The sequence below is a fragment of the Schistocerca piceifrons genome, chromosome 6 (assembly GCF_021461385.2).
Source record: "Schistocerca piceifrons isolate TAMUIC-IGC-003096 chromosome 6, iqSchPice1.1, whole genome shotgun sequence".
NCBI classification, from domain to species: domain Eukaryota; kingdom Metazoa; phylum Arthropoda; class Insecta; order Orthoptera; family Acrididae; genus Schistocerca; species Schistocerca piceifrons.
Genome location: NC_060143.1, coordinates 91,334,564 through 91,359,671, shown reverse-complemented (window position 1 = coordinate 91,359,671; position 25,108 = coordinate 91,334,564). Strand labels below are relative to the sequence as shown.

The 25,108-nt window shown below is 44.4% G+C and overlaps 1 protein-coding gene across 2 annotated transcripts in view; it reads left to right on the top strand.

Moving 5' to 3' along the window:
- The window catches only part of LOC124802607 (pancreatic triacylglycerol lipase-like), a 237,942-nt gene that overhangs the window by 49,336 nt on the left and 163,498 nt on the right, over nt 1–25,108 (top strand). For both annotated transcript variants that reach the window (XM_047263490.1, XM_047263489.1), the window contains exon 2: nt 13,539–13,635. In XM_047263490.1, coding sequence (XP_047119446.1) covers nt 13,561–13,635 — 75 coding nt within the window. In that variant the 5' untranslated portion in view covers nt 13,539–13,560. The remainder of the gene's footprint in view (nt 1–13,538; nt 13,636–25,108) is intronic.

The window sequence follows — 25,108 nt, the reverse complement described above, 5'->3', positions numbered from 1 at the left end:
TATCAATACACGAGTATTATGAAAACGCCCCATGAACTCAAATGTGAATCCCTGGAGGGAAGAAGAAATTCTTTTCTCGAAACACTATTGACGAAGATTGGAGAAGTGGCATTTATAACAGACTGCAGAACGAGCCTGCTGCCAGCAACTTATATCACACATAAGTATCCCTAATAAGGGAACCTCCACATCGCACCCCCCTCAGATTTAGTTATAAGTTGGCACAGTGGATAGACCTTGAAAAACTGAACACAGATCAATCGAGAAAACAGGAAGAAAATAAGCAAAATATACAAACTGAGTACTCCATGCGCAACATGGGCAACATCAAGGAGAATGTGAGATCGGGAGAACCATGGTCCCGTGGTTAGCGTGAGCAGCTGCGGAACGAGAGGTCCTAGGTTCAAGCCTTCCCTCTAGTGAAATAATAACTTTTTTTATTTTCCTTCAAAGTTATGATCTGTCCGTTCGTTCATTGACGTCTCTGTTCACTGTAATAAGTTTAATGTCTGTTTTTTGCGACCGCACCGCAAAACCGTGCGATTAGTAGACGAAAGGACGTGCCTCTCCAATGGGAACCGAAAATATTTGATCGATAGGTCATACGTCAACCGATTCCTCCACAGGAAAACACATCTGATATATTCTATACAACACTGGTGACTCATGAGAGGAATATGTTGTCGACCCACCTAACTTGTACACTTGGCAAATGGGTAAAAAGATTCTTCTACCTTGCCCGATGTAGGTTTTCCTGTGGATGTGATAATCACTCCCAAAAAAGTGATGAAAACATAAGAGTTTGTCATATAAACTGCAACAAATGGCTGCAACAGTTTCACAGTCGCACAGTTTTCCCTGTGCTCTGTCAAAACATATGTTTTCAAATTTTCCCATGTGTAGACCGTCAAATCCTGCATATGTCCAAGCAAATCTGAACTGTCCTGGAATTTTGGAGAGCGAAGTTGATTATATGTCAGTGCCTGAACTTTGATAATTGTCTGAAAATAAAATATTAAACTTTTCACTCGAGGGAAGACTTGAACCTAGGACCCCTCGTTCCGCAGCTGCTTATGCTTACCACGGAACCACGGCGCTCCCGATCTCACATTCTCCTTGATGTTGCCCATGTTGCACATGGACTACTCAGTTTGTATATTTTGCTTATTTTTTTCATAGTTCCACATAACTTCTTCCTGTTTTCTCGATTGATATGTGTTCAGTTTTTCAAGGCCTATCTTCTGTGCCAACTTATAACTAAATCTGAGGGGGGTGCGATGGGGAGGTTCCCTTGTAAGACAAAATTAGAGAAATCCAGTATACATTATGACCACCAACCACTGGCACACCGGTTGGCAAGGACGAAACGCGAAGATCGATAAGTAGGCGCTTTATCAAGCGCGCCTATCACGGGAGAGGCCAGAGACACACTGACAAGCAATATGCCGCCAGCGCCCTCTCAACAGTATGTATTTAGACCGCCGCTGCTGACCGGAGAGCCTTACTCAGTTGCTCAGACTCACTCACTGACTCACTCATCCAGTTTGGCGTCTGTCAGTCCACTCACAGAGCGGGAATAGATCGTAACAGGCTAGTACATAGTGACCAGATTAGTGATTATAGCGGGACTTGTACTTTACTCGCAGTAAAACTAAAGTTTGTAGTAGCAAGATTACTGATATTGTCTGCAAGAGAAGACTATTGCTGATGAGTTTGTACCACAACACATGGACTCTATTCAAGTTAAGTTTCCAGATCAAGCAAATTAAGAACCCGACTGTTCACGTGCTACTGTCGTGAGCGTCTACAGAAAGAGGTAGAAGGATAGCAAAACTACCACTAGGCACTATATGGTTGGACATCCACGACTCTTCGCAGAAGCTGCGATTCGTAAGCTTGTCTGCTCTGTAAAGTAGGACAGATGGTGATCTGTGGCCTCTCTGCCAAAAGAACACAATGCTGGTGCACGCGCGAATGTTTCGGAGCACACCGTTCATGGTATGTTATTGAACATCCGCAGCAGACCCCCCCATACGTGTTCACATATTGACCCAACGACATCGTCAATTACGATCGCATTGGGCACGGGACCATTTGGATTCCACCGTCGGACAACAGAAACTTGTCAGGTTTTCGGGTGAATCACATATTTGCTGTTCTAAGTCGCTTCACGTCTCCACAACGGCGCCATCGAAGTAAACGGAGGCTCGAAACGTGCAGCGCGCCCCGGACACAGGCAGGCGGGAGAAGTATTATCGTGTGGGAGTCATTCTCCTGCGGTTGCATGCGACCTGTGGCAGTAATCGAACGCTGACAGCTGAGAACAACATGCGTACCTTCACGCTTGATGTCTTCTCCAATGGTGATGTCATCTTTCAGCAATATAATTGTCCGTGTCCCAGAGCCAGAACCGTGCTACAGTGCTTGGAGGAGCATTAAAGTGAACTCTCATGATGTCTCGGCGGCCAAATTCGCTTGATGTATGTTCTACAGAATCCATCTGGGTCGCTATAAGACGCCATCACCGCGTACGTATATCAGCAGCCCAATATTTATGCGAATTACGTGACCCGTGCGTAGACATCCAGTGCCACATACCTCCAAAAACCTACCAGTGATCTGCTGGATCTCTGACATGCAGAATCAGTTATGTATTTCGTTCCACGGACGGACAAACAAGCTGTTAAGCAGGTGGTAATAACATTTTGGCCCTTCAATGTAAGCAATTGTTGTATCCTTGCCCGAACTGGAAAGAGAATGACTAATGCAGTCACTGCGTACCCTTCGCCATGCACTGTGTGGTGGCCTGCGGAGTATATATGTAGATGCAGAACGTAAGTAACGAATTCTGCGTTGCTATGTTTTTACAGTATAGTAAGAAGACAGATTTTAGATGGTTTGGGGAAATACAGGGTACTTAATTTACTGTACGGAGCTACCACTTCTGTCAGCAACAACATGGTAACCCAACTGGTAATGTAGTCAACTAAGCTTAGATGAAAGACACGGTTGAGGTATTCCACGCGTCTCCAAGTCTATTCCAGATTCCATTAATCGCCGCGCGGAGTGGCCGTGCGGTTGGAGGCGCCATGTCACGGATTGCGCGGCCCCTCCCGCCGAATGTCCGAGTCCTCCCTCGGGCATGAGCGTGTGTGTTGTTCTTAGCATAAGTTAGTTTAAGTAGAGTGTAAGTCTAGGGACCGATGACCGCAGTGCTTTGATCCCTTAGGAATTCACACACATTTGAATATTTTTTGCATTAATCTTAGTGGCTGACGTGTTGTGGTGTACCAGCCCGTCGGCAACCAATGATCAAATGTTCTCATTGGGTGGGAGACCTGGAGGAAACAGACAATAGCCAGACATTCTCTGTACTTGGGTACACCTCTATAGCACTGGCGACGCGTAGTCTTGCCTTACCTTGTTGACTGCGAGGACAGGACACGACCACCTCCATTAAGAAGAACCAGATCCAGCTATACGGCCCTGTTAAATTTAAGGGTCGTTTTCTTCAGCTCTATATGCACTATAAAGATAAGTTTAGTCAAAATTATTTCAATAAATTAATTATTATTTCAAAAATATATTATGTCTGGAAAAATTGAAAAATTTTTCACTAACTTTTGTTGGTACTTCTTCTTTTTGTTAGGGCCTACTTAGGTCCACGAGGCACGTTTGATTCTTTACATGTGTCTCCTGTTTCGTCTTGTGCCAAAAAGCATTCATTCTATGGCTGTGAGCAAGCTTTCTCTCCTACGTCCACTTTGGCCCCAGTTCTGTGATCATTTTGTTGGTAAGGGACACTGGGAATACCGGTACCTCTTGTAGAGTTTTCTGTCGGAATCTGGACCTGTACTGTATGGTTTCTAACGGAATTTCAAGTTGCTCCAGGTTTGATGTGATCCATTTGCTTTTGGATGCTTTCCCTCTGGACGTCATGGTGAATATCCCATTCCTGAGTCTGCATGAGTTAATTTGGATTAAATGACCGTAGAAGGCCAGTCACATTATCCTCATTGATGTGATTATGTCTTCCTGGAAATGGTACAGCTCGCTGCTGTGTCTGATCCTGTAGGATGACTGGGTGTTGTGTGATGTCCTTAGGTTAGTTAGGTTTAAGTAGTTCTAATTTCTAGGGGACTGATGACCATAGCTGTTAAGTTCCATAGTGCTCAGAGCCATTTTTTTTTGGTCTTGTAGGAGCCATCCTCTTCTGTCATTGACCCTAGTATTCTCCTTAACATTTTCAGTTCCTTGGGCTCCAGTTTCCTGAGTGGGCCCTTCCTGTTCATCAAGAGGTATTCAAAGGCGTACAGTATGGAGGGTCTTACTGCTGAGTTGCAATGTTTGAGTTTAAGGTTCTTAGACATATTCTTGGAGATGTAAATTCTCTTTCAGGGATGGTAGACTCTCTTCAACTTAGTATGTCTGATATCTATTGCCAAATTCTCAGCCTCATTTGCTGAAATCCATTCTCCTAAATATTTGGCCGCAGGGACTGCACGATTGGTGGTGCTTTCTAGTGGAATTGTAGATGGGACTGACTGTAGGTAGGTATTGAACTCAGTTTTATGTATTTTAGGTTGGTAATGAACTCAGTTTTCTGTATTATGAACTTCGAACCGGTCTTTGCTGTAGCGGCCACCTAGTTGGCGAGTAACCTCCTCTATACTGTTGGCTAGCAAGACCAGGACATTTGTAGAGACTAGATGCGTTAAATTGAGGTTATGTTTCTTGTATCCAGGCGAGTAACCTCCTCTATACTGTTGGCTAGCAAGACCAGGACATTTGTAGAGACTAGATGCGTTAAATTGAGGTTATGTTTCTTGTATCCAATCTCCTGTTGGCGTTAATCTTTAATTTCAACATATTACAAGAAGTCTAAGGTAAAACGTGTAAATTGATTTGCTGGACTGACCCTGAAAATGTTATGTATCTATATCTAAAATTTCACCTCAAAATATTCCTTATATGACAAGAACACACATTTTCAGTAAACGAAGTCTAAAGTTTGAACAGCAGTTTCATGAAGTCTCGGAGCGAAGGTAGTACTTTCTGATTCACTTGGTAGCTCTTTATTTGTGCTTTTGTGCTTCTTTCAGAGGCTTTCGTCCTTTGTCTAGATTGCCTCTCCATATTCTTCTGTTGTCTGTCAGCGGTTCTCTTCCTCTGATTGTCTATGAATGACATAGCATTAGTCATATATTTTCCAGAGGACATAACGCATTGGTGACACAAAAATGCACAAAGCCTGCCATATGCTGTTGACAGCACTGTGGAACAGTGACCTCGAACTGTAAACAATCTAGCCAACGAGTAACTACGGATCTATGGAACGGTCAAGAGCATGTTTTTGCCTAAAGATATTTTACAAAAACAGTGGTAGTTTGGAAAGTGCGAAGAGGGAGTTCCGACGTTTGGATTAATATATTTAAAGGGACTGGATGCGCTCTACAAATGTACCATCAAGGCCACCGAGAAGTGCACATACTCCGCTGAATCTCGAAGATATACGCGTTTCAGTTTTATGGGGTCCACGGCGTTCAGTTCATAAGGAAGCAGTGTGGACAGAGTGACTCGAGAGAATTTCGCCGAATTCTCCATTTACATTTAAAATTTCAAAAAATGGTTCAAATGGCTCTGAGCACTATGCGACTTAACTTCTAAGGTCATCAGTCGCCTAGAACTTAGAACCAATTAAACCTAACTAACCTAAGGACATCACACACATCCATGCCCGAGGCAGGATTCGAACCTGCGACCGTAGCAGTCGCTCGGCTCCAGACTGTAGCGCCTAGAACCGCACGGCCACTCTGGCCGGCTTTAAAATTTCATCCATACAAATTGCGGATCGTGCAACAACTGAAGAAAAACAATTACCAGTTGCGATTAGAATTTTGTAAGCAAATTATGACGAACATAAACGAGGACAATGGATTTCTGGATAAGCTGTGGCTGTCAGATGAGGCTCATTTTCATCTCACAAGTTACGTAAATAGGCAGGACTACCGTTACTGAGCAGGCAGAAACCCTAATGAAGTTCATGAACGCCCGTCATACATCAGGATGTTGTGTAGTTTCGTAACACGGGGTCATCAGATCTTACTTATTCGGAAATGAAGAGCGGATCACAGGGATTATGATGCAACCTGTCTTTTCACGTACATTGAAAAATATTCTACAACTTCACTAAAACTGGTTTAAACGGCATGGTGCGACATTGTACACTGCAATGCAATCAATTACACCTGTGCAAGAACTCTTCAGTAACTGTGGCCTCTCAAGACTCGGACATTCCTTGGCCCCTCCAAGATAGCCGGATTTTTGCGTCTGTGATTTTTTTCTTGCGTGGCTGGCTTAAGAGTTGGCCTACACGACTCGGCCAAGAACACTGGATGAACTGAAACAAAGAATTCAGAACGAAATTCGTGGGATCCCAGCTGAGATGTCACGGTAATCCAGGAGGAACCTTACGAGCAGATTGAAAGAATGCATGGTTACAGGAGGACACTATCTACAACTACACTGGTGTCCAATTCAAGATATATTCACACAAACTGTCAACGGATGTCTGCATGATCGTGTTCTGTACCGAAGATGGCATTCCGGTCAATGGACAACCACACCAGTGACGACTTCAGGGCACCTATGAAACGGGATAGTCGCACATCCACAATCGCTATGTACACAGTCACAGACGGTGCAGTATGGCACAGAGAAGACGAGTACCAGGCTTTCTGCAGTGAAGGACCATAGGAAGAATGGAGACACGACAGTCGCAAACTGATGTGGCCCGATGGATTAATGTGAATCGTTCTGTTGTTTCTCGGATATGGCGACAATTTACAGAGACCAAAACTGTATCCCAAAGACCACGGCAGGGCCAACCACGTGTGACATCAGAAACAGAAGTCCGTTATTTGGCTGTATGGGTACGACGGTGCCGCCTTAGTACTGCACAGCAACAGCCATGTGAACTCGCAGCATCCACTGGTTGTGCTGTATCGAGGCAAACGGTGCACAGAAGGCTTCGGCATAGTTTCCTTTATAGTCGGAAACTTGCTGTATGAGTACCTATAACACATCTTCACAGAAAGGAACGTCTAGATTGGAGTCTTCAACTTGCCACCTGGACGGGCGAGTAGTGGGCCAAAGTTCTTTTCCCAGATGAGTCCCAATTCGGTCTGGGGAGTGACTCTCGACAGATTCGACTCTGGAGGGAATGTTGAATACGATTTCGGGACCAAAACATTGTGGAAAAATTTGGATCCCTAATTGTGTGGACAGGGATTATGTTGACCACTCGAACATCTCTACATGAACTTCTACGGTTGAATCTGCAAAGTTTAACTGCTGCCAGGTAGCGTGATGAGATCTTGAGACCTCGTGCGATTGCTGCGAGGCGCTGTAGGCCCAGACTCCGTACTGATAATGCTCGACCTTTCAGAGCAAGTGTGGTTGATGGTTTCTTGGAAACAGGAGATATTGCACACATGGCGTGGCCTCCTCGCCCTCCCGATACCATACTTCATACTTATTCCCATAGAGCATATCTGAGATGCACTAGGGAGACGGCTTGCATCACGTAAGCATCCACCAACGACACCCCAAGGCTAACGAGCACTTCTGCACGAATAATGAGCGTTATTGCCTCAACACGGCACTGATGACTTCATTCGCAGCATGTCCCGTCGTTGTCAGGCCTGTATTGCTGCCAGAGGTGGTCACACCCCATACTGAGCACATTAAACAATTGTCGGCATGTGTGTGCAAATCCGCTTAGTTGAAAAAAAAACCGAACATTTTTGTTTATCGCTATGCATGTTGCTTTAGTTTACGTTCTATATTCTTTACATTGTTTCTACTTTGCTTTCACCTGCTTATACTGTTTTGTGGCAAACTAAACGCAACTTTGGAAAATTTCCGTTTGTTGCTTTAATTTTGGACACTAGTGTACATACATACTTGGCAAGCCACCGTACGGTGCGTGGCGGAGGGTTCCCTGTACCACTACTAATTATTTGGTTTCCTATTCCATTTGCAAATGGCTCTGAGCACTATGGGACTTAACATCTTAGGTCATCAGTCCCCTACAACTTAGAACTACTTAAACCTAACTAACCTAAGGACATCTCACACATCCATGCCCGAGGCAGGATTCGAACCTGCGACCGTAGCAGTCCCGCGGATCCGGACTGAGCGCCTAGAACCGCACGGCCACCGCGGCCTGCATTCCATTTGCAAATAGAGTGAGGCAGAAACGACTATATGTATGCCTCCATATAAGCCCCGATTTCTTGCATCTTATCTTCGTGGTCCTTACTCAAAACGTACGTTGGCGGCAGTAGAATCGACGTGCAGTCACCTTTAAATTCCGGTTCTCTAAATAATCCCCAAGCGTTTCTCGAACGTCGCCTTTCCTCCAGTCATATCCATTTGAGTTCCCGAAGCATCTCCGTGATACTGCGTGTAGTTAGAACCTACCGGTAACAACACCTCTGAATCGCTTCTATGTCTTCTTTTAATCCGACCTGTTGCGGATCCCAAACACTCGATCAGTATTCAAGAATAGGTCGCACTGATGTCCTGTATGTGGTCTTTTTCACAGATGAAACACACTGTCCCAAAATTCTCCTACTAAACCGAAGTCGACCATACGCCTTCGCTACCGCAATTTTCACATGCTCGTTCATTTCATATCGCTTTGCAACGTTAGGCCCATATATTTAAGGGAGGTAGCTGTGTCAAGCAGGACACTGCTAATGCTGTATCCGAACAATACCGGTCTGTTTTTCCTGCTCATCCGCATTAACGTATATTTTTGTAAATTTAGAACTAGCTGCCATGCATTACATCAACTACAGCGTTGTTGTATCCTCCTACAGTCACTCAACCTCGACACCATCCCGTACACCAGAGTATCATCAGCAAACAATCACAGGTAGCTATCCACACTGTCCGCTAGATTATTTATGAGTACTGAAAAAAAAAATAGAGGCCCTATCACACTTCCATGGGACACACCTGACCATACCCTTGTCTGTGCTGAACACTCAACGTCGAGGACAACGTAATAGGGTCTATTACTCAATAAGTCTTCGAGCCACTCCCATGTCTGGGAACCTTTCCCATATGCTCGTACCTTCGTTAACAGTCTGCTGTGCGGCAGTGTGTCAGATGCTTTCCAGAAATCTAGAATAGTGTAACCTGTCTGTTGCCCTTCATCCACAGTTCTCAGTATATCATGTGAGAAAAGGACAAAATTAATTTCGCGCGCATGCTACTCTCTAAAACCGTGCTGATTCGAGAACAAAAGCTAGCTTTTCGGCCTCAAGGAAATTTATTATATTCTAACTGAGAATATGGATATAATATTCAAACATTATATCATATTATATACCGGTATATAATATTATATACGAGGTTTGGAACTTAAACTCTGCTAACGGTATACTACGCCTTCCACATCGCTGGCAACGGTTTCTAGATAACGCTGGTGACTACTCTGAAGGGCAGTAACAGGTGCAAACATGTAACTGTTTTGTATCGGTTGTGAACAAATAGTTGCCGCTATTTAAGTTCCAGCCCTCGTATATAATATTATATACGAGGTTTGGAACTTAAACTCTGCTAACGGTATACTACGCCTTCCACATTGCTGGCAACGGTTTCTAGATAACGCTGGTGACTACTCTGAAGGGCAGTAACAGGTGCAAACATGTAACTGTTTTGTATCGGTTGTGTATCGGTTGTGAACAAATAGTTGCCGCTATTTAAGTTCCAGCCCTCGTAATATATATATATATATATATATATATATATATATATATATATATATATATATACACTCCTGGAAATTGAAATAAGAACACCGTGAATTCATTGTCCCAGGAAGGGGAAACTTTATTGACACATTCCTGGGGTCAGATACATCACATGATCACACTGACAGAACCACAGGCACATAGACACAGGCAACAGAGCATGCACAATGTCGGCACTAGTACAGTGTATATCCACCTTTCGCAGCAATGCAGGCTGCTATTCTCCCATAGAGACGATCGTAGAGATGCTGGATGTAGTCCTATGGAACGGCTTGCCATGCCATTTCCACCTGGCGCCTCAGTTGGACCAGCGTTCGTGCTGGACGTGCAGACCGCGTGAGACGACGCTGCATCCAGTCCCAAACATGCTCTATGGGGGACAGATCCGGAGATCTTGCTGGCCAGGGTAGTTGACTTAAACCTTCTAGAGCACGTTGGGTGGCACGGGATACATGCGGACGTGCATTGTCCTGTTGAAACAGCAAGTTCCCTTGCCGGTCTAGGAATGGTAGAACGATGGGTTCGATGACGGTTTGGATGTACCGTGCACTATTCAGTGTCCCCTCAACGATCACCAGTGGTGTACGGCCAGTGTAGGAGATCGCTCCCCACACCATGATGCCGGGTGTTGGCCCTGTGTGCCTCGGTCGTATGCAGTCCTGATTGTGGCGCTCACCTGCACGGCGCCAAACACGCATACGACCATCATTGGCACCAAGGCAGAAGCGACTCTCATCGCTGAAGACGACACGTCTCCATTCGTCCCTCCATTCACGCCTGTCGCGACACCACTGGAGGCGGGCTGCACGATGTTGGGGCGTGAGCGGAAGACGGCCTAACGGTGTGCGGGACCGTAGCCCAGCTTCATGGAGACGGTTGCGAATGGTCCTCACCGATACCCCAGGAGCAACAGTGTCCCTAATTTGCTGGGAAGTGGCGGTGCGGTCCCCTACGGCACTGCGTAGGATCCTACGGTCTTGGCGTGCATCCGTGCGTCGCTGCGGTCCGGTCCCAGATCGACGGGCACGTGCACCTTCCGCCGACCACTGGCGACAACATCGATGTACTGTGGAGACCTCACGCCCCACGTGTTGAGCAATTCGGCGGTACGTCCACCCGGCCTCCCGCATGCCCACTATACGCTCTCGCTCAAAGTTCGTCAACTGCACATACGGTTCACGTCCACGCTGTCGCGGCATGCTACCAGTGTTAAAGACTGCGATGGAGCTCCGTATGCGACGGCAAACTGGCTGACACTGACGGCGGCGGTGCACAAATGCTGCGCAGCTAGCGCCATTCGACGGCCAACACCGCGGTTCCTGGTGTGTCCGCTGTGCCGTACGTGTGATCATTGCTTGTACAGCCCTCTCGCAGTGTCCGGAGCAAGTATGGTGGGTCTGACACACCGGTGTCAATGTGTTCTTTTTTCCATTTCCAGGAGTGTATATATATATATATATATATATATATATATATATATATATATATATATAATTTGGATTACTGCCTCTTAAAAGGCAAGTTGTGATGATTCAAATGCTCTCAGCAAAAGTTTCCTCCTGTTTTTTCTATTTCTATTGGGTGTTTCAAAAGTTCCTGTTTTTCTGTTTCACCATGTAATATTTCGTTTGCTATATGTGACAATAACATAATATACTCGTAAATTCAGAATATAATACACATCTTGCATCTTTGCATGGTTTATGACCAGTGTGACAGTACATTAGCTGCAAATATAATATATACCATGGATCGGAGAAGGCTCTACACATAACCAGAGTCTATCAACATCTGTCACGGACATCGTTATTTTTCAGAGCTCTGTCTGACGCCGGTAGTGAGTTATGGAAGAAATGTCTTCGTGGTTGTAGAGAGAATCTGTCTGACAGTATGAACAACGGCAGTTTGGACAAGAATTCTGATTCTCAAAACCATGGCGCTCCTTTGCACTGGATGTCACAGTTTGTATATAAATTGCGGAATTATTCAAAAGTTTGACTGGAAGGTTTTTTCAGGGAACATTTCGCGGCTAAATGTGTCACAATATTTTTGGAAAAAATATAAATTACAAATATTGCTGATATATTTATTATGGGCCTTAGGCCGTGGTCCAGGACATAATTCTCTGCCTAACGTTTCGTCTTCCAATGCTGCACACACCGTCAGTGGCTGTAATGACTCAGAAAGCTGTTACAGACTCAGCCAAACTCAGCAAGCTGAACTGATTATATCTACGCAACGGTCGGTTCCTGACGTCATCAGACTGCTACTTAAGCTCGTGGAGTCGCTCCGACATATGTTGTGGAGCTTGTAATGGGGAACAGTTGGCAGTGTTTTTTTTTCTCTTTAACACTAAGGCACACAACATGCCTAATTTCAATCCCTCTCCTTTTCTGTTGAAATTGTTTTTGTGCTTTGTTTATCTATGGCCTCTCTGTACATCCTACCATAGTAAATGTTACATCTTGCTAAAACCAAGGTGCCTGAGACTTAACCAACGTATTTTACAGTAATAAATAAAGTCTCCATACTCTCCATTCAGTTCCATCGAAAACAGTTACAACTCACAGTGGAGTAATCAGAAAACTTACTGTTGATACCACCAATATCTTTCCATGCTGCATGCCTGCAAATTTCTCAAAAAGTGCGTTTTGCTGTAGAAGACACTGAATCCCGTCTTGTGGATCGTTGTAATTTTTCGTTCTTTTACTGTCATCTAAATATTTAAATTGGTATTGTAACGTCATTTCATGGCAAATAAGCACTATCCATCGCTTATGCGAATTGAGAATTGTCATCCCTCTCTTCTGTCAGTCCCATTCATTTTAAAGGATTGTGACGTTAGATCCCTAGACTGCCTCTGTTTTGCAAACAGACACTGGACCTGTGAATGTCCTCCATACCAGGAACAAGTAGCAAAACAGTGCTGACACCACGATTCTGCCGAACTCAGAGAGTTGTGCCGACCGAAAAACGCCGCACCGCAATGTTACATGAAACGTGGCGCTGTTCCGAGAACTTCCGAGAAGGGCCGAGCAAACCCGAGTGACATGTCGGGCCTTCGCCCACACGCGGCCCACAGACGCTGCACGCTTGAACTTTGACTTTCAGGGTGTCTCTCCTCAGTCCATATACTCCACATTCTTACGACTCGTGGCATGCCGGCCATCCCGAGCAGCGACATTGCGGAACGACAGACCGCAGCGTCGACACTCAGAACGACAGCATGTGCTGGCAGGCGGCTCTCCTCTTACACCAGAGGCAGCCTCATCCTCTCACCAACTACGAACACTCCAATGCGATTTCAGAATGAAAAACGCGCTGTGTAATATTTCTTTGTATAGAAAACGTAGATGGCGCCACTCCCAAAGTCGTTGAGTGATTGCGCTGGGATGCTAACCATTTGCATATCTGAGCATGTAGTACATCTTACACCAAACTGACGTTCGCTGCATTCCGCAGTCGAGGTGCTCCAATTTTATAGCCCAGCAGTGTACTTAAGAAACGAACCTCGACAGAGGTCCGTTAGTCGTGACAACCTGTCCCAACGCCCGCTGCCACCACCGAAAAGGATACTCGTTAACCTTTCGGAGCCTGCTAAAGGAACTCCAATGTTCAGTTTCTTCAGTGTGTTGTTATGAAATTGCAGCAGGTAGAGTAGTCTGAAACTTTGCAGAAGACGCCAGTAAAGATGGAATGTTTGTGTTTTGGCAGCAACGGCTGGAGTGCGACCTGAATGGGTGATTGGTCCGTGCACCCTGGAGTTGTCCACCAACTGCAGCAGCAATGTTGTCTTCTACCTCTTTCACAGGTAAGCTACTGACATATCTTTAAATCTTTGGTTTTTTGGTGTTGGACTCAATCGATTGTTGACGTTTCGAAGATTGGTATGGTACCGTTCTGCACCTCTCTCCAGGGTGGGGATTTTCTCCACCTGGGGACTGTGTGTTTGAGTTGTCTTCGTCATTTCATCATGATTCATAGAAGTGGCGAGATTGCACTGTGTAAAGATTGGGAATTTTTACGGGTGCTGATAACAGTGCAGTTAAGCGACCCGCAAAGCAAACATCATCATCATCATCATCATCATGCATTATCATCCTTCTCTCTCTACCTTCTTCCAGTCTCCTCATCACTGTGTACCTGCTACACGAAGTGCTCTCTACAGGGTGATAGCAAACCTACGGCCAAACCGTCACGAAACGTTCCTCAGACGTACAGAAAGAAAATATGTTCACGAACATGGATCGGGTCCCGGCGGAGGTTCGAGTCCTCCCTCAGGCATGGGTGTGTGTGTTTGTCCTTAGGATAATTTATGTTAATCCTGTGTAAGCTTAGGGACTGATGACCTTAGCAGTTAAGTCCCATAAGATTTCACACACATTTGAACATTTGGGTTGGGTTGTTTGGGGGAAGAGACCAAACAACGAGGTCATCGGTCCCATCGGATTAGGGAAGGACGGGGATGGAAGTCGGCCGTGCCCTTTCAGAGGAACCATCTCGATATTTGCCTGGAGCTACGTAGGGAAACCATAAAAAACCTAAATCAGGATGGCCGGACCCGGGATTGAACATTTGAACATGGATCGGGAAACGCCTTATTTCCATCTTATTAGAGATCAGTTTCTACAACTCTTCAAGAGTTTACTCACGCGAAACACACAAGAAAAAAACTGAACAGCACAATGTGAAACACTTTCCTAAATGAGATGTTAAAAATGCCCTCCGTTAGCAAAGATACATCCATCAACCCACCGTTGCATTGAATCCCTGATTTGCTGGTGCGTCCATGGAGAATTGCATGCTGGCCGCTGTGGCACACTTTCGTGAGGATTCTCGCTCCATTTCAGGTCTCTTCGTAGGCAAACTCCTAGATATTTTATGGAAGTAACTGCTTGCAGCAATTGTTCTGTAGTAAAGGGTCTTTCTCTCTGCGTCTTCGCAATACCTCACATTTGTTCATACTGAGGATCAGTTGCAACTCATTGAGCCTAGCGTCGATCCTCCACAGGTCTTCTTGCATTTCCCTACAATTTTGTAGTGTCGCAACTTCTCTGTATACAACAGCATCATCCGCGAAAAGCCTCATGGAACTACCGATGTTATCTAATAGGTTATATATATATATATATTGTTATTATCCGCGTTGGATCTCCTGAATTTCGCGCCTGTTAATGATACTTGGTGAATTAAGCAACCAGCCACAAATACTTTTTGAATGGACCACAACAAAACGAACCGCCACCAGCTGGAACGTATATAAGTGAACACAAGTATTTTGCCTCATATATTGCAAGCACTTTAGCGTATTTTTATTAATGAAACAGAGAATAAAGTGCCACTAAATAATCAAATATTCTTGTGCAGTGTGCAGCAGACTACATGCTGTCAACCCAAACTCTACCTAACGAAAATTGTTAGCCATCTGACGACGAACATGGTAGACGAAAACACTCAAAAACTATTTGTGGGTGGTTGCGTCATTTGCCAACTGTTTATATACCGGGTGGCTACAGTTAAATGTTCCCTATTTAACACGTTATCACACGGAAAGTTATTACCGTACGTGTACCAAACTTGGTAGCATTAGTGTCCAAGGTATGGGGAGTATGATTTCTATGCGTCACAGCACCACCGTCCAGTTCCAACTATGGCCACCAGATGCCGTGATCAGGCATCGTGATTCGTAGTCTTACACACCTGACTAGTCGAAGTGCTCTTGTTGACGTCTCAATATGAGCTTGGACGAAAGGAGCAGGGCATTATTGGTGAAGCTCTATTATCAAAACAACAGTAATGCTGCGGCTGCACTTCGAGAATATCGCCGGCTGAAAGGATTACGGAAGGGTCCTCTTTCTCCACCTGCTGTGCGGAGCATAATGAAGAATTTCTAATCAACTGGAGAACTGGGCGTTGCTCTGGGAAGAGGCCGACTACCTGTTGCACCACAGGTAGTTCATGAAATCGCTGTTCTGTGGCAGACAACGCTGCGAGCTGTTTCCAATCTTCAGACAGCGCGCGTGTTGTGTCATGACAGTTGAACATCCCGTGGTCCACTGTACGGAAGGTGCTTCACCATTCTCAAGTGGTATCCGTACAAGATCCATATTGTACAGCAGCTTGCACCACAGGACGCACAACGACGTGTTGACTTCGCTCTCCACTTTCTCGCAAGGATTGAAGTTGACGAGGGTTGGCCCTGGACCATCCTACGGACAGATGAAGCTCATTTTTCACTGAACACACAAAACTGCCGAGTGTGAGGATCTTCACCTCCAGTCACTGTGCATGAAGTTCCTCTGTGTGGTGAACGTGTCACCGTATGTTGTGGCTTCACGGCTACGTTCATTATTGGCCCATTCTTTCTGAACAGGTTGGCGATCAAGGAACAAGACGTGCAATGTGATTGGCCAGCATTACTGTGATACGCTCCTGCTCGAATTAACAGCCGAAAGTTTCCAAATGCTTGGCCAGTACGATCACTTAATCTCATTCCCTGTGATATCTGATTGTGGGGCTACCTAAAGGACAGGGTTTACAAGGTGAACATTTACACATGTGCTGAATAGAAACCCAGCATATCAAGAGAGGTAGCCAGCACACCTACGGACATGCTTCGATCTGGTGTGCAGAATACAATCCTGCGCTTTCAGCCTCTTCTCGACACTGATGGGTACCATATTGAGCCCATTTTGTTACAGTAATGGTACTGGTATGTAATGGTATGATGTACCGTAGCAGCTCATTACAAGCGTTTCAATTGAATTGATTCTGGATTATTTATCTTCCGCATGTCCTTGACATTAATGCTACCTTGTTTGGTATTCGTACGGTAATTAGTTTCCGTATTAAATAAGCAAAGTTTAATTATAACCACCCGGTACATTGCGCAACATAATTGTCCTACAGTACTCTGCGGCACTTCCGGAGTTACTTCTACGTCTGTAGATTTCTCTCCGTTCAGAATGACGTGCTGGTCTCTGTTTGCTAGAAACTCTTGAATCCAGTCATACAGCTGGTCCGATATTCCACACTGTACCGAATGCCTTTCGGAAATCATGGATCACGGTATCTACCTGGGCGCCTGTACCTTCTGCATCCTGTGTCACCTGGACGATTTTTGTTTTCGGAACCCATGTTGGTCCCTAAAGAGGAGATTTTTGGTCTCCAAAAATTTCCTAATACACGAGCATAAAACGTATTCCAGAACTGTACAGAGGACCAACGTCAGGGACATAGACCTATATTTTTGTGTGTCTGTTCGGCGACCCTTCCTGAAAACACGAATGACCTGTGCTTTTTCCAATCATTAGGAACGCTTCGCCCGTCAAGAGACCTACGGTACAGTGCCGTTGACACAGGGGCAAGCTCTTTCGCATGCTCCGTGTAGATTCGAACTGGTGTCTCGTCAGGTCCAGTGGCCTTTCCTCCGTTAGCGATTTCATTTGCTTTTCTATCATTTAGTCACTTATTTCGATTCTCTCATTTTGTCGTTCGTGCGACGATTTAAAGGAGGAGCTAATGTGTGATATTCCTCTGTGAAATAGTTTTGGAAAAAGACTTTTACTGTTTTGGCCTTTTTGTGTTATTCTTTGTTTCAGTGTCGTTATGATCACGGAGTGTCTGGACAGATGGCTTCGATTGATTCACTGATTTAGCGTAAGACCAGAACTTCTTAGTATGTTTTGTCAAGTCGGTAGACAGAACGCTCCATGCACAGCCGTCCTCTTTTTGGCTTAGTTTGATTACCGTTGTCGAAACACGGTGACACGGTGGATGTTTTCCATCCCTTACAATTCTGCTCGTTACATACTTGTCTGAAGCGTTTTGTACGACGCTCGTGAACTTCGTCCTTTGATGCTTAGCGCTGTTAGTGCTGGTGATGAAATTTTCGAGATGATCTGTCAAGTAATCTTAAATCTGTCTCTTATCGCTCTTGCTAAACAAAAAGACCTTCCTGACTTTCGTTATACTCGTATTTACAACCGTATTCAGTGATGCTGTATCGGCCTTAGGCCGGTAGTACTCTATCATATTTCTTTGACAAAGATCTTTGACATGGTACTAAAAATGGGTATTACACTGTCGTCATAATTTTCGTCAGATTTCAATATGGCGGACAACAACAACTTGTTGTTATGCGCTGCAGTTGCTTGTACCACAGTTGCTCTGTGAGTGCATTTAGAAGAAAAAGTGGCGGAAGGAAAGGAAACATACTTGGGTGAAGCCATGGGTATTACGTCGAGATAGTAAAAGTATTCAGCAAAATCTGTTATGAGAATTCAGTATTTCATTGCTTATTAGCATCTGGTTTCATCCAGATTTCTGCCTTTAGTGATACGTGTGCATTATTTATCTACAAGTTAATTTATACAGGGTGGGGCAAATAAAAGTGGTCTGGAAGAGTGAATACGACTGGAGGTTAATGTATGCATATAACCACATCCCGTGACGCGCACACCATGTGTACGCCCGCCATTTGACCTACACCGGTTGGTTCAAATGGCTCTGAGCACTATGGGACTTAACATCGATGGTCATCAGTCCCCTAGAACTTAGAACTACTTAAACCTAACTAACCTAAGGACATCACACACATTCATGCCCGAGGTAGGATTCGAACCTGCGACCGTAGCAGTCGCGCGGCTCCGGACTGAGCGCCTAGAACCGCTAGACCACCGCGGCCGGCGACCTACACCGGTTCAGAGCATAGTTCGGGCTGTGTCAGTGTGAGTGGAACGGCGCAAAGAGGACGATGTACTCACACTAGAGCAGCAGGTGTTCGTTATGGAAAGTTACGTGACAACAAAGTCGTGGAAACGGTGAGGTTAGTTGTTTGCTGAGAAGTTCAGTGGTGTCAAAGTGCCAGCAAAGAGTGCATGGGGGCTTAATTATTATTAAATTTGAAAATCATTTTTATTTTTTTAGTAGCTGTATGTCCGATTACGCTGTGTCTCGTAAACGGTTGGCCCTGACTAGTTTTTGTACGCAATCTGACTGCATAGAACAACAACAAAGAATGAAATGAAAACTTCCGTTAATACAATTAATTAATTAAGTCCCCAGCAACTATAAAACCTACGAAGCCAACAAAGCACAAGTGTAGCTGTTCTGTGTGTGGAAGTGTGATTCAACGTACACATCTGGCACGGTTCTTCTTCAATAAGACAAGAAATTTTAAATATCATTTATACTGAAGTAATTAAAAAAATAGAAATACTATAATTGCGTAAGGAAAGCAGAATTAGACTCTAATACAAGAACACAAGCCAGATGCTTTGTTGACTGAACCTGTAATGACGCATTATTTAAGACATTGAGATAATAAAAAGAAAAGGAAAATTTTTTTTTTCTTTTACCTTCATATATTGACGAAAAGCACTCTAATCATTACAATATCTCCACACCGACTCGCTACTACCACATCTCAACAAGAACTCCCTACTGCCACATCTCGACAAGCACTCTTCACTACGACATCTCAGCAAGCACTCACTGCTACGAGTTCTCAACAAGCACTGTCCTCCGCTACTTCTCAATAATCACTGCCGGTGGAGGCGGCGAAACAAAACTCTCTGGCGCTGTGGCTCAGTGTAGCCACCTTTCAAGAGTGCCATGGAACGCTTAGTCCGAAAATCGCGTCAGCCAGGATCTTTTTTGAACAGGTCAAACAACGTTCCAAAACATGTCCGCTCACCAGAAAATGTGGCTGCAGTCCACTATAAAATGTTTCAGAGTTCTATCAAATCAATCGGACGCCTGTCGTAAGATACGGACATATCATGTCGATCATGCGGACGAATATTCCATCTGGACCTACCCATGCGTTGCTGCCGCGTCTCTCCCGACCGTGCGTTAAAACCAGTAGATGCTCGTCAGCGCCTCCAGCACAGTGAATGGCTTGGTCATGGCTTCATGTCTGAAGAAGCGTGCTTTTACGTGAGTGGTTATGTCAACTCACAGAATCACATGTCCTGGGCAGTGGAGAATCCGCGTAACTCCCACAAAACACTATTGCATGATCAGAAGGTTGGGGTTTCGTGTGCAGTGTCTGAACGCCGCATTATTGGTCCCATCCTCTTTCATCGGACGCTGACTTCGGCGCGTTACATTGAGAGCATTTTGAAACCATTTGTGGCAACACTAACGGGGAAAAACACATAGTTACTTCCAACAGGATGGAGCAATTGCCCATACAGCAGGCCGAACCTTGAAGCACATTTGCACTAACTTCACGCCTGACAGAGTTGTTAGCGGAGGTCAGTCTGGTCACGGCCCTAGCTGGCCAACCAGATCACCCGATCAGTCAGTGTGCGATTATTTTGTGTAAAGAGCCCTCAAGTCTAAGGTGTATCGCAACAACTCTCATAGTCTTCAGGAACTGGAGCGGAACATTCCGGATGAGACTGCAGCAATTGCAGCAGTCCAGTTTCGATCCGCCTTAGCAATTTGCTAACCAAGGCCCAGAAGTGCCTAGAGATGAATGGTGGTCACTTTAAATACCTGCAGTAGCCATGTTTGTACTGTATTTCCTTTCTTACGCTGTGTTTCTTTGTACCCTGAAACTGTGATCTGCGGGCCACTTTTATGCTGCGGTGGCTTGCCGCTCGGTCTAGGGCGCCTTACCACGGTTCGCGCGGCTCCTCCCGTCGGAGGTTCGAGTCCTCCCTCGGGCATGGGTGTGTGTTGTCTTTAGCGTAAGTTAGTTTAACCTAGGAACCGATGACCTCAGCAGTTTGGTCCCATAGGAACTTACCACAAATTTCCAAATTTTTGCCACTTTTATTTGTATGTACAGGGTGATTCAAAAAGAATACCACAACTTTAAAAATGTGTATTTAATGAAAGAAACATAATATAACCTTCTGTTATACATCATTACAAAGAGTATTTAAAAAGGTTTTTTTTCACTCAAAAACAAGTTCAGAGATGTTCAATATGGCCCCCTCCAGACACACGAGCAATATCAACCCGATACTCCAACACGTTCCACACTCTCTGTAGCATATCAGGCGTAACAGTTTGGATAGCTGCTGTTATTTCTCGTTTCAAATCATCAATGGTGGCTGGGAGAGGTGGCCGAAACACCATATCCTTAACATACCCCCATAAGAAAAATCGCAGGGGGTAAGATCAGGGCTTCTTGGAGGCCAGTGATGAAGTGCTCTGTCACGGGCTGCCTGGCGGCCGATCCATCGCCTCGGGTAGTTGACGTTCAGGTTTCATAACTAACCTTTTTCGTAGGACTCTCCATACAGTTGATTGTGGAATTTGCAGCTCTCTGCTAGCTCTGCGAGTCGATTTTCCTAGGCTGCGAACAAATGCTTGCTGGATGCGTGCTACATTTTCATCACTCGTTCTCGGCCGTCCAGAACTTTTCCCTTTGCACAAACACCCATTCTCTGTAAACTGTTTATACCAACGTTTAATACACCACCTATCAGGAGGTTTAACACCATACTTCGTTCGAAATGCACTCTGAACAACTGTCGTCGATTCACTTCTGCCGTACTCAATAACACAAAAAGCTTTCTGTTGAGCGGTCGCCATCTTAGCATCAACTGACGCTGACGCCTAGTCAACAGCGCCTCAAGCAAACAAATGTACAACTAAATGAAACTTTATAGCTCCCTTAATTCGCCAACAGATAGTGCTTAGCTCTGCCTTTTGTCGTTGCAGAGTTTTAAATTCCTAAAGTTGTGGTATTCTTTTTGAATCACCCGTATTGTGGAATGTAATGGTCCTGAACCTCCGCCGCTGCCGTAAGTAATGACAGTGACAGTGATGTGCATTCAGCAGTCAGTTGTATGGAAGCTGTGCAGTGAAGTGGGTCAACGTGGAGATGTGGCAGAATGCCAGAAATGAAGCACCCTGCTTGGACGTACCCACCACCACACTGCGAATGAAGTTTCTCGACCTATTGATGTCTCAATGCTGGCTGTGCAAAGAATGATGTACCACTCACAGCCACGTAACACGCCGAAAGAAAGCAGTCATAAAGTGCCTTGTCACTATCAATCGGATCCAAACCCGACATGGATTGCTGTTGGCAGTGAATGCTAGTCCGTGTGAACCAATGTCAAGCGCGAACATTGGAAAGGGAACTGCATGCAGTGGACTTTATGAGTCCGGTTCATCATAAAAAATATTTGAAATGATTTATGCCATTCCTGGCTGGGAGACCATTCCCGGTATTACTCGTCCACCTGCTGCAAATGTTTCTATCCCCTTCGGCGACTTGCGAGTCGATGAAAATGAGATGAAATGCTTAAGGCAATACAACTCTCGTAAAAGACCACTGAGCAGTGGTCTTTCACAGCGGCACGTGAAGGTGCATGTCTGCAGTGGGCCAAACAGTACAGAAAGTGAACAGTTTCGATTAGATTAGATTAGACTAGAGTATACTACATATAGACCACATTAGATGTACTTTTTGTTCTATAGATACGCCGAGTGAGGAAATCATCAAGGTTGTGAGATTTGTCATTAAACAAGAATACCCAATACACATTTACAAAGAATAAGAGATATATTAATGTACCTTCCACAAACCTCAAGCGAACTAGTCCTAAAGGATATGGAATAAGTCAAAAAATCTGAAACATGTTTTCGTTAAAAAAGGAGTAAACACCTAGAAATTTCGAGTATGCTGGGATTATAAATATTAGGCTATTAAACAGATACATTATCAGACAGTAAATCATTTTACAAGCCTCATTTACATTGATTACGTTATTGAGCTGAAGATATGCAGAAATCAGGTTGAACTAATACCCGCATTACTTGATACCAGCTGAAAATAATCCGCTTCGCTGGCGTTTTTGTTTCCTGCCAGTAGTTTTATGAATGTAATAATGACAAAAAACTGCGGTGCAAGACTTTTTCGTTATTTTTTAAAAATCATTATACGGACAAATATCTTATATGTAAGAGAACACTGCTAGACATGCTTCTTTCTTCATCGGTTTCGTTGTTCCGCGCCACCTTTTGTTTTTTCGACACTATACAGGGTCGCTAAAAGTTGTTTTTACGTTTGGGCATTTTTCCAATATATTTTCACCTTCCTTTTTTTTAAACACAGATATTAATTACTCCTCCTTTAATTGCTGAATTGGAACTGAACCACAATTTTCGAGTGTAGTTTTTCCTTCATTATTTTTTTCCTGTGATAATTATAAATATTACTAATACGCGCTAGGCAGAGATTACACTTCGCAATTTGAGTTGGCAGCGCCGAGTCAGCATTACAATTTTCGTCACCTACAACCACCCACTTTCACCCAGCGCGGCCTAAACACCATAGTGCATAATGGGAGAGACTGAGGCTACTCGCATGTATAAACATCATTGGTCTGTAGTGAATAATTTTAGCTACCAACTAAATTTACCGACACGCGTCCCTTGAGTATTAGCAACATATAAACATCTGTTGGCTCTACTTAGATATTCATCAGTGGAGTTGGAGGACTTGGTCACCAATAAATTCTTTAGGTTCCGATTAAATGAATTTTATTAGTACTTAAGCTTTTTGTGGTTGCTGGCAAGTTACTGGAAATGTATCTTCCTGAGTACTGGACAATTTTCTGGATCAATGTAAGTGATTTGAAGCCTTTGTGAAGATTATTCTTATTTGCAATATTCATTTTACGAACTGAGCTACTGGTTTAAAAGAGTGAATATTATTCATGGCAAATTTCATTCAGGTATAAATACACTGCAAAGCAGAAGTTAATACTAAGCGCTTTTGAACTCGGAAAATTATAGCTTGGATTGATCATTTTCTCAGTTCGAATATAATAAATTTTATTGAGACTGAGAAGCTTATGTCCACGAATGAGCATGATTTTAGAAAGAATGGCTCATTCGAAACTCAGCTTGCACTTTTCTTACATGATATACTGCGAACTATGGATGAAGGGAATCAGGCAGATGACATATTTCTAAAATGGTTCAAATGGCTCTGAGTACTATGGGACTTAACTTCTGAGGTCATCAGTCCCCTAGAACTTAGAACTACCCCGCGGTTCCAGACTGTAGCGCCTAGAACCACTAGGTCACTCCGGCCGGCCCATATTTCTAGATGTTTGATACGGTACCCCGTTGCAGGTTGTTAAAGAAGGTACGAGCATGTGGAACAGGTTCAGAGATAAGTGACTGGCTTGAATACTTCTTAAGTTATAGAACCCAGTATGTTGACCTCGACTGCGAGTGTTCATCAGAGACAAGGATATCGTCAGGAGTGCCCCAGGGAGGTGTGTTAGGACCGCTATTGTTCTCTATTTACGTAAATAATTTGGCGGACTGCAATCTGCGGTTTTCTGCTGATGATGTTGTGGTGTACGTTAAGGTGTCGAAGTCGAGTGACTGTAGGAAGATACAAGACGACTTAGAAAAAATTTCTAGGTGCTGTGATGAATGACGGCTAGCTCTAAACACAGAAAAATGTAATTTAAAGCAGATGGGTAGGAAAAACAAATGTTCGGATACACAGTGTCTCGGTTCACAAAACAACGACGTTTAAATATCTGGGATAAACGTTGCAAAGCGATATGAAATTAAACGAGCTTGTGAGGATTGCGATAGGAAAGTCGAATGATCGACTAGGGTTTATTGGGAGAACTCTAGAAAAGTGTGGTTCATCTGTAAAGGAAACCGCATGTAGGACGCTTGTGCGACCTATTCTTGAGTACTGCTCGAGTGTTTAGGATCCGTACCAGGTCGGATTGAAGGAAAACATCGAAGAAATTCAGAGGCGGGCTGCTAGGATCGCTACCGGTAGGTTCAAACAACATGTAAGTGTTACTACATTACGCGTAAGGACCACAAAGGTAAGGTAAGATAAATTAGGGCTCATACGGAGGCATGTAGACAGTCTCCCTCACTCTGCGAGTGGAACAGGGATGGAAATAATTGGTAGTGGTTCAGGGTACCTCCGCCACTCGCCGTAAGGTGGATTGCGGTATATCGATGTAATTGTATATGTAGATGAGTTACTTAACAATTTGATCCTGTATGAGGTTATGGAATGTTATTATTCGAAATATTACACTACTGGCCATTAAACTTGCTACACCACGAAGATGACGTGCTGCAGACGCGAAATTTAACCGACAGGAAGAAGATGCTGTGATATGCAATGGTTAGCTTTTCGGAGCATTCACACAAGGTTGGCGCCGGTGGCGACACCTACAACGTGCTGACATGAAGAAAGTTTCCAACCGATTTCTCATACACAAACAGCAGCTGACCGGCGTTGCCTGGTGAAACGTTGTTTTGATGCCTCG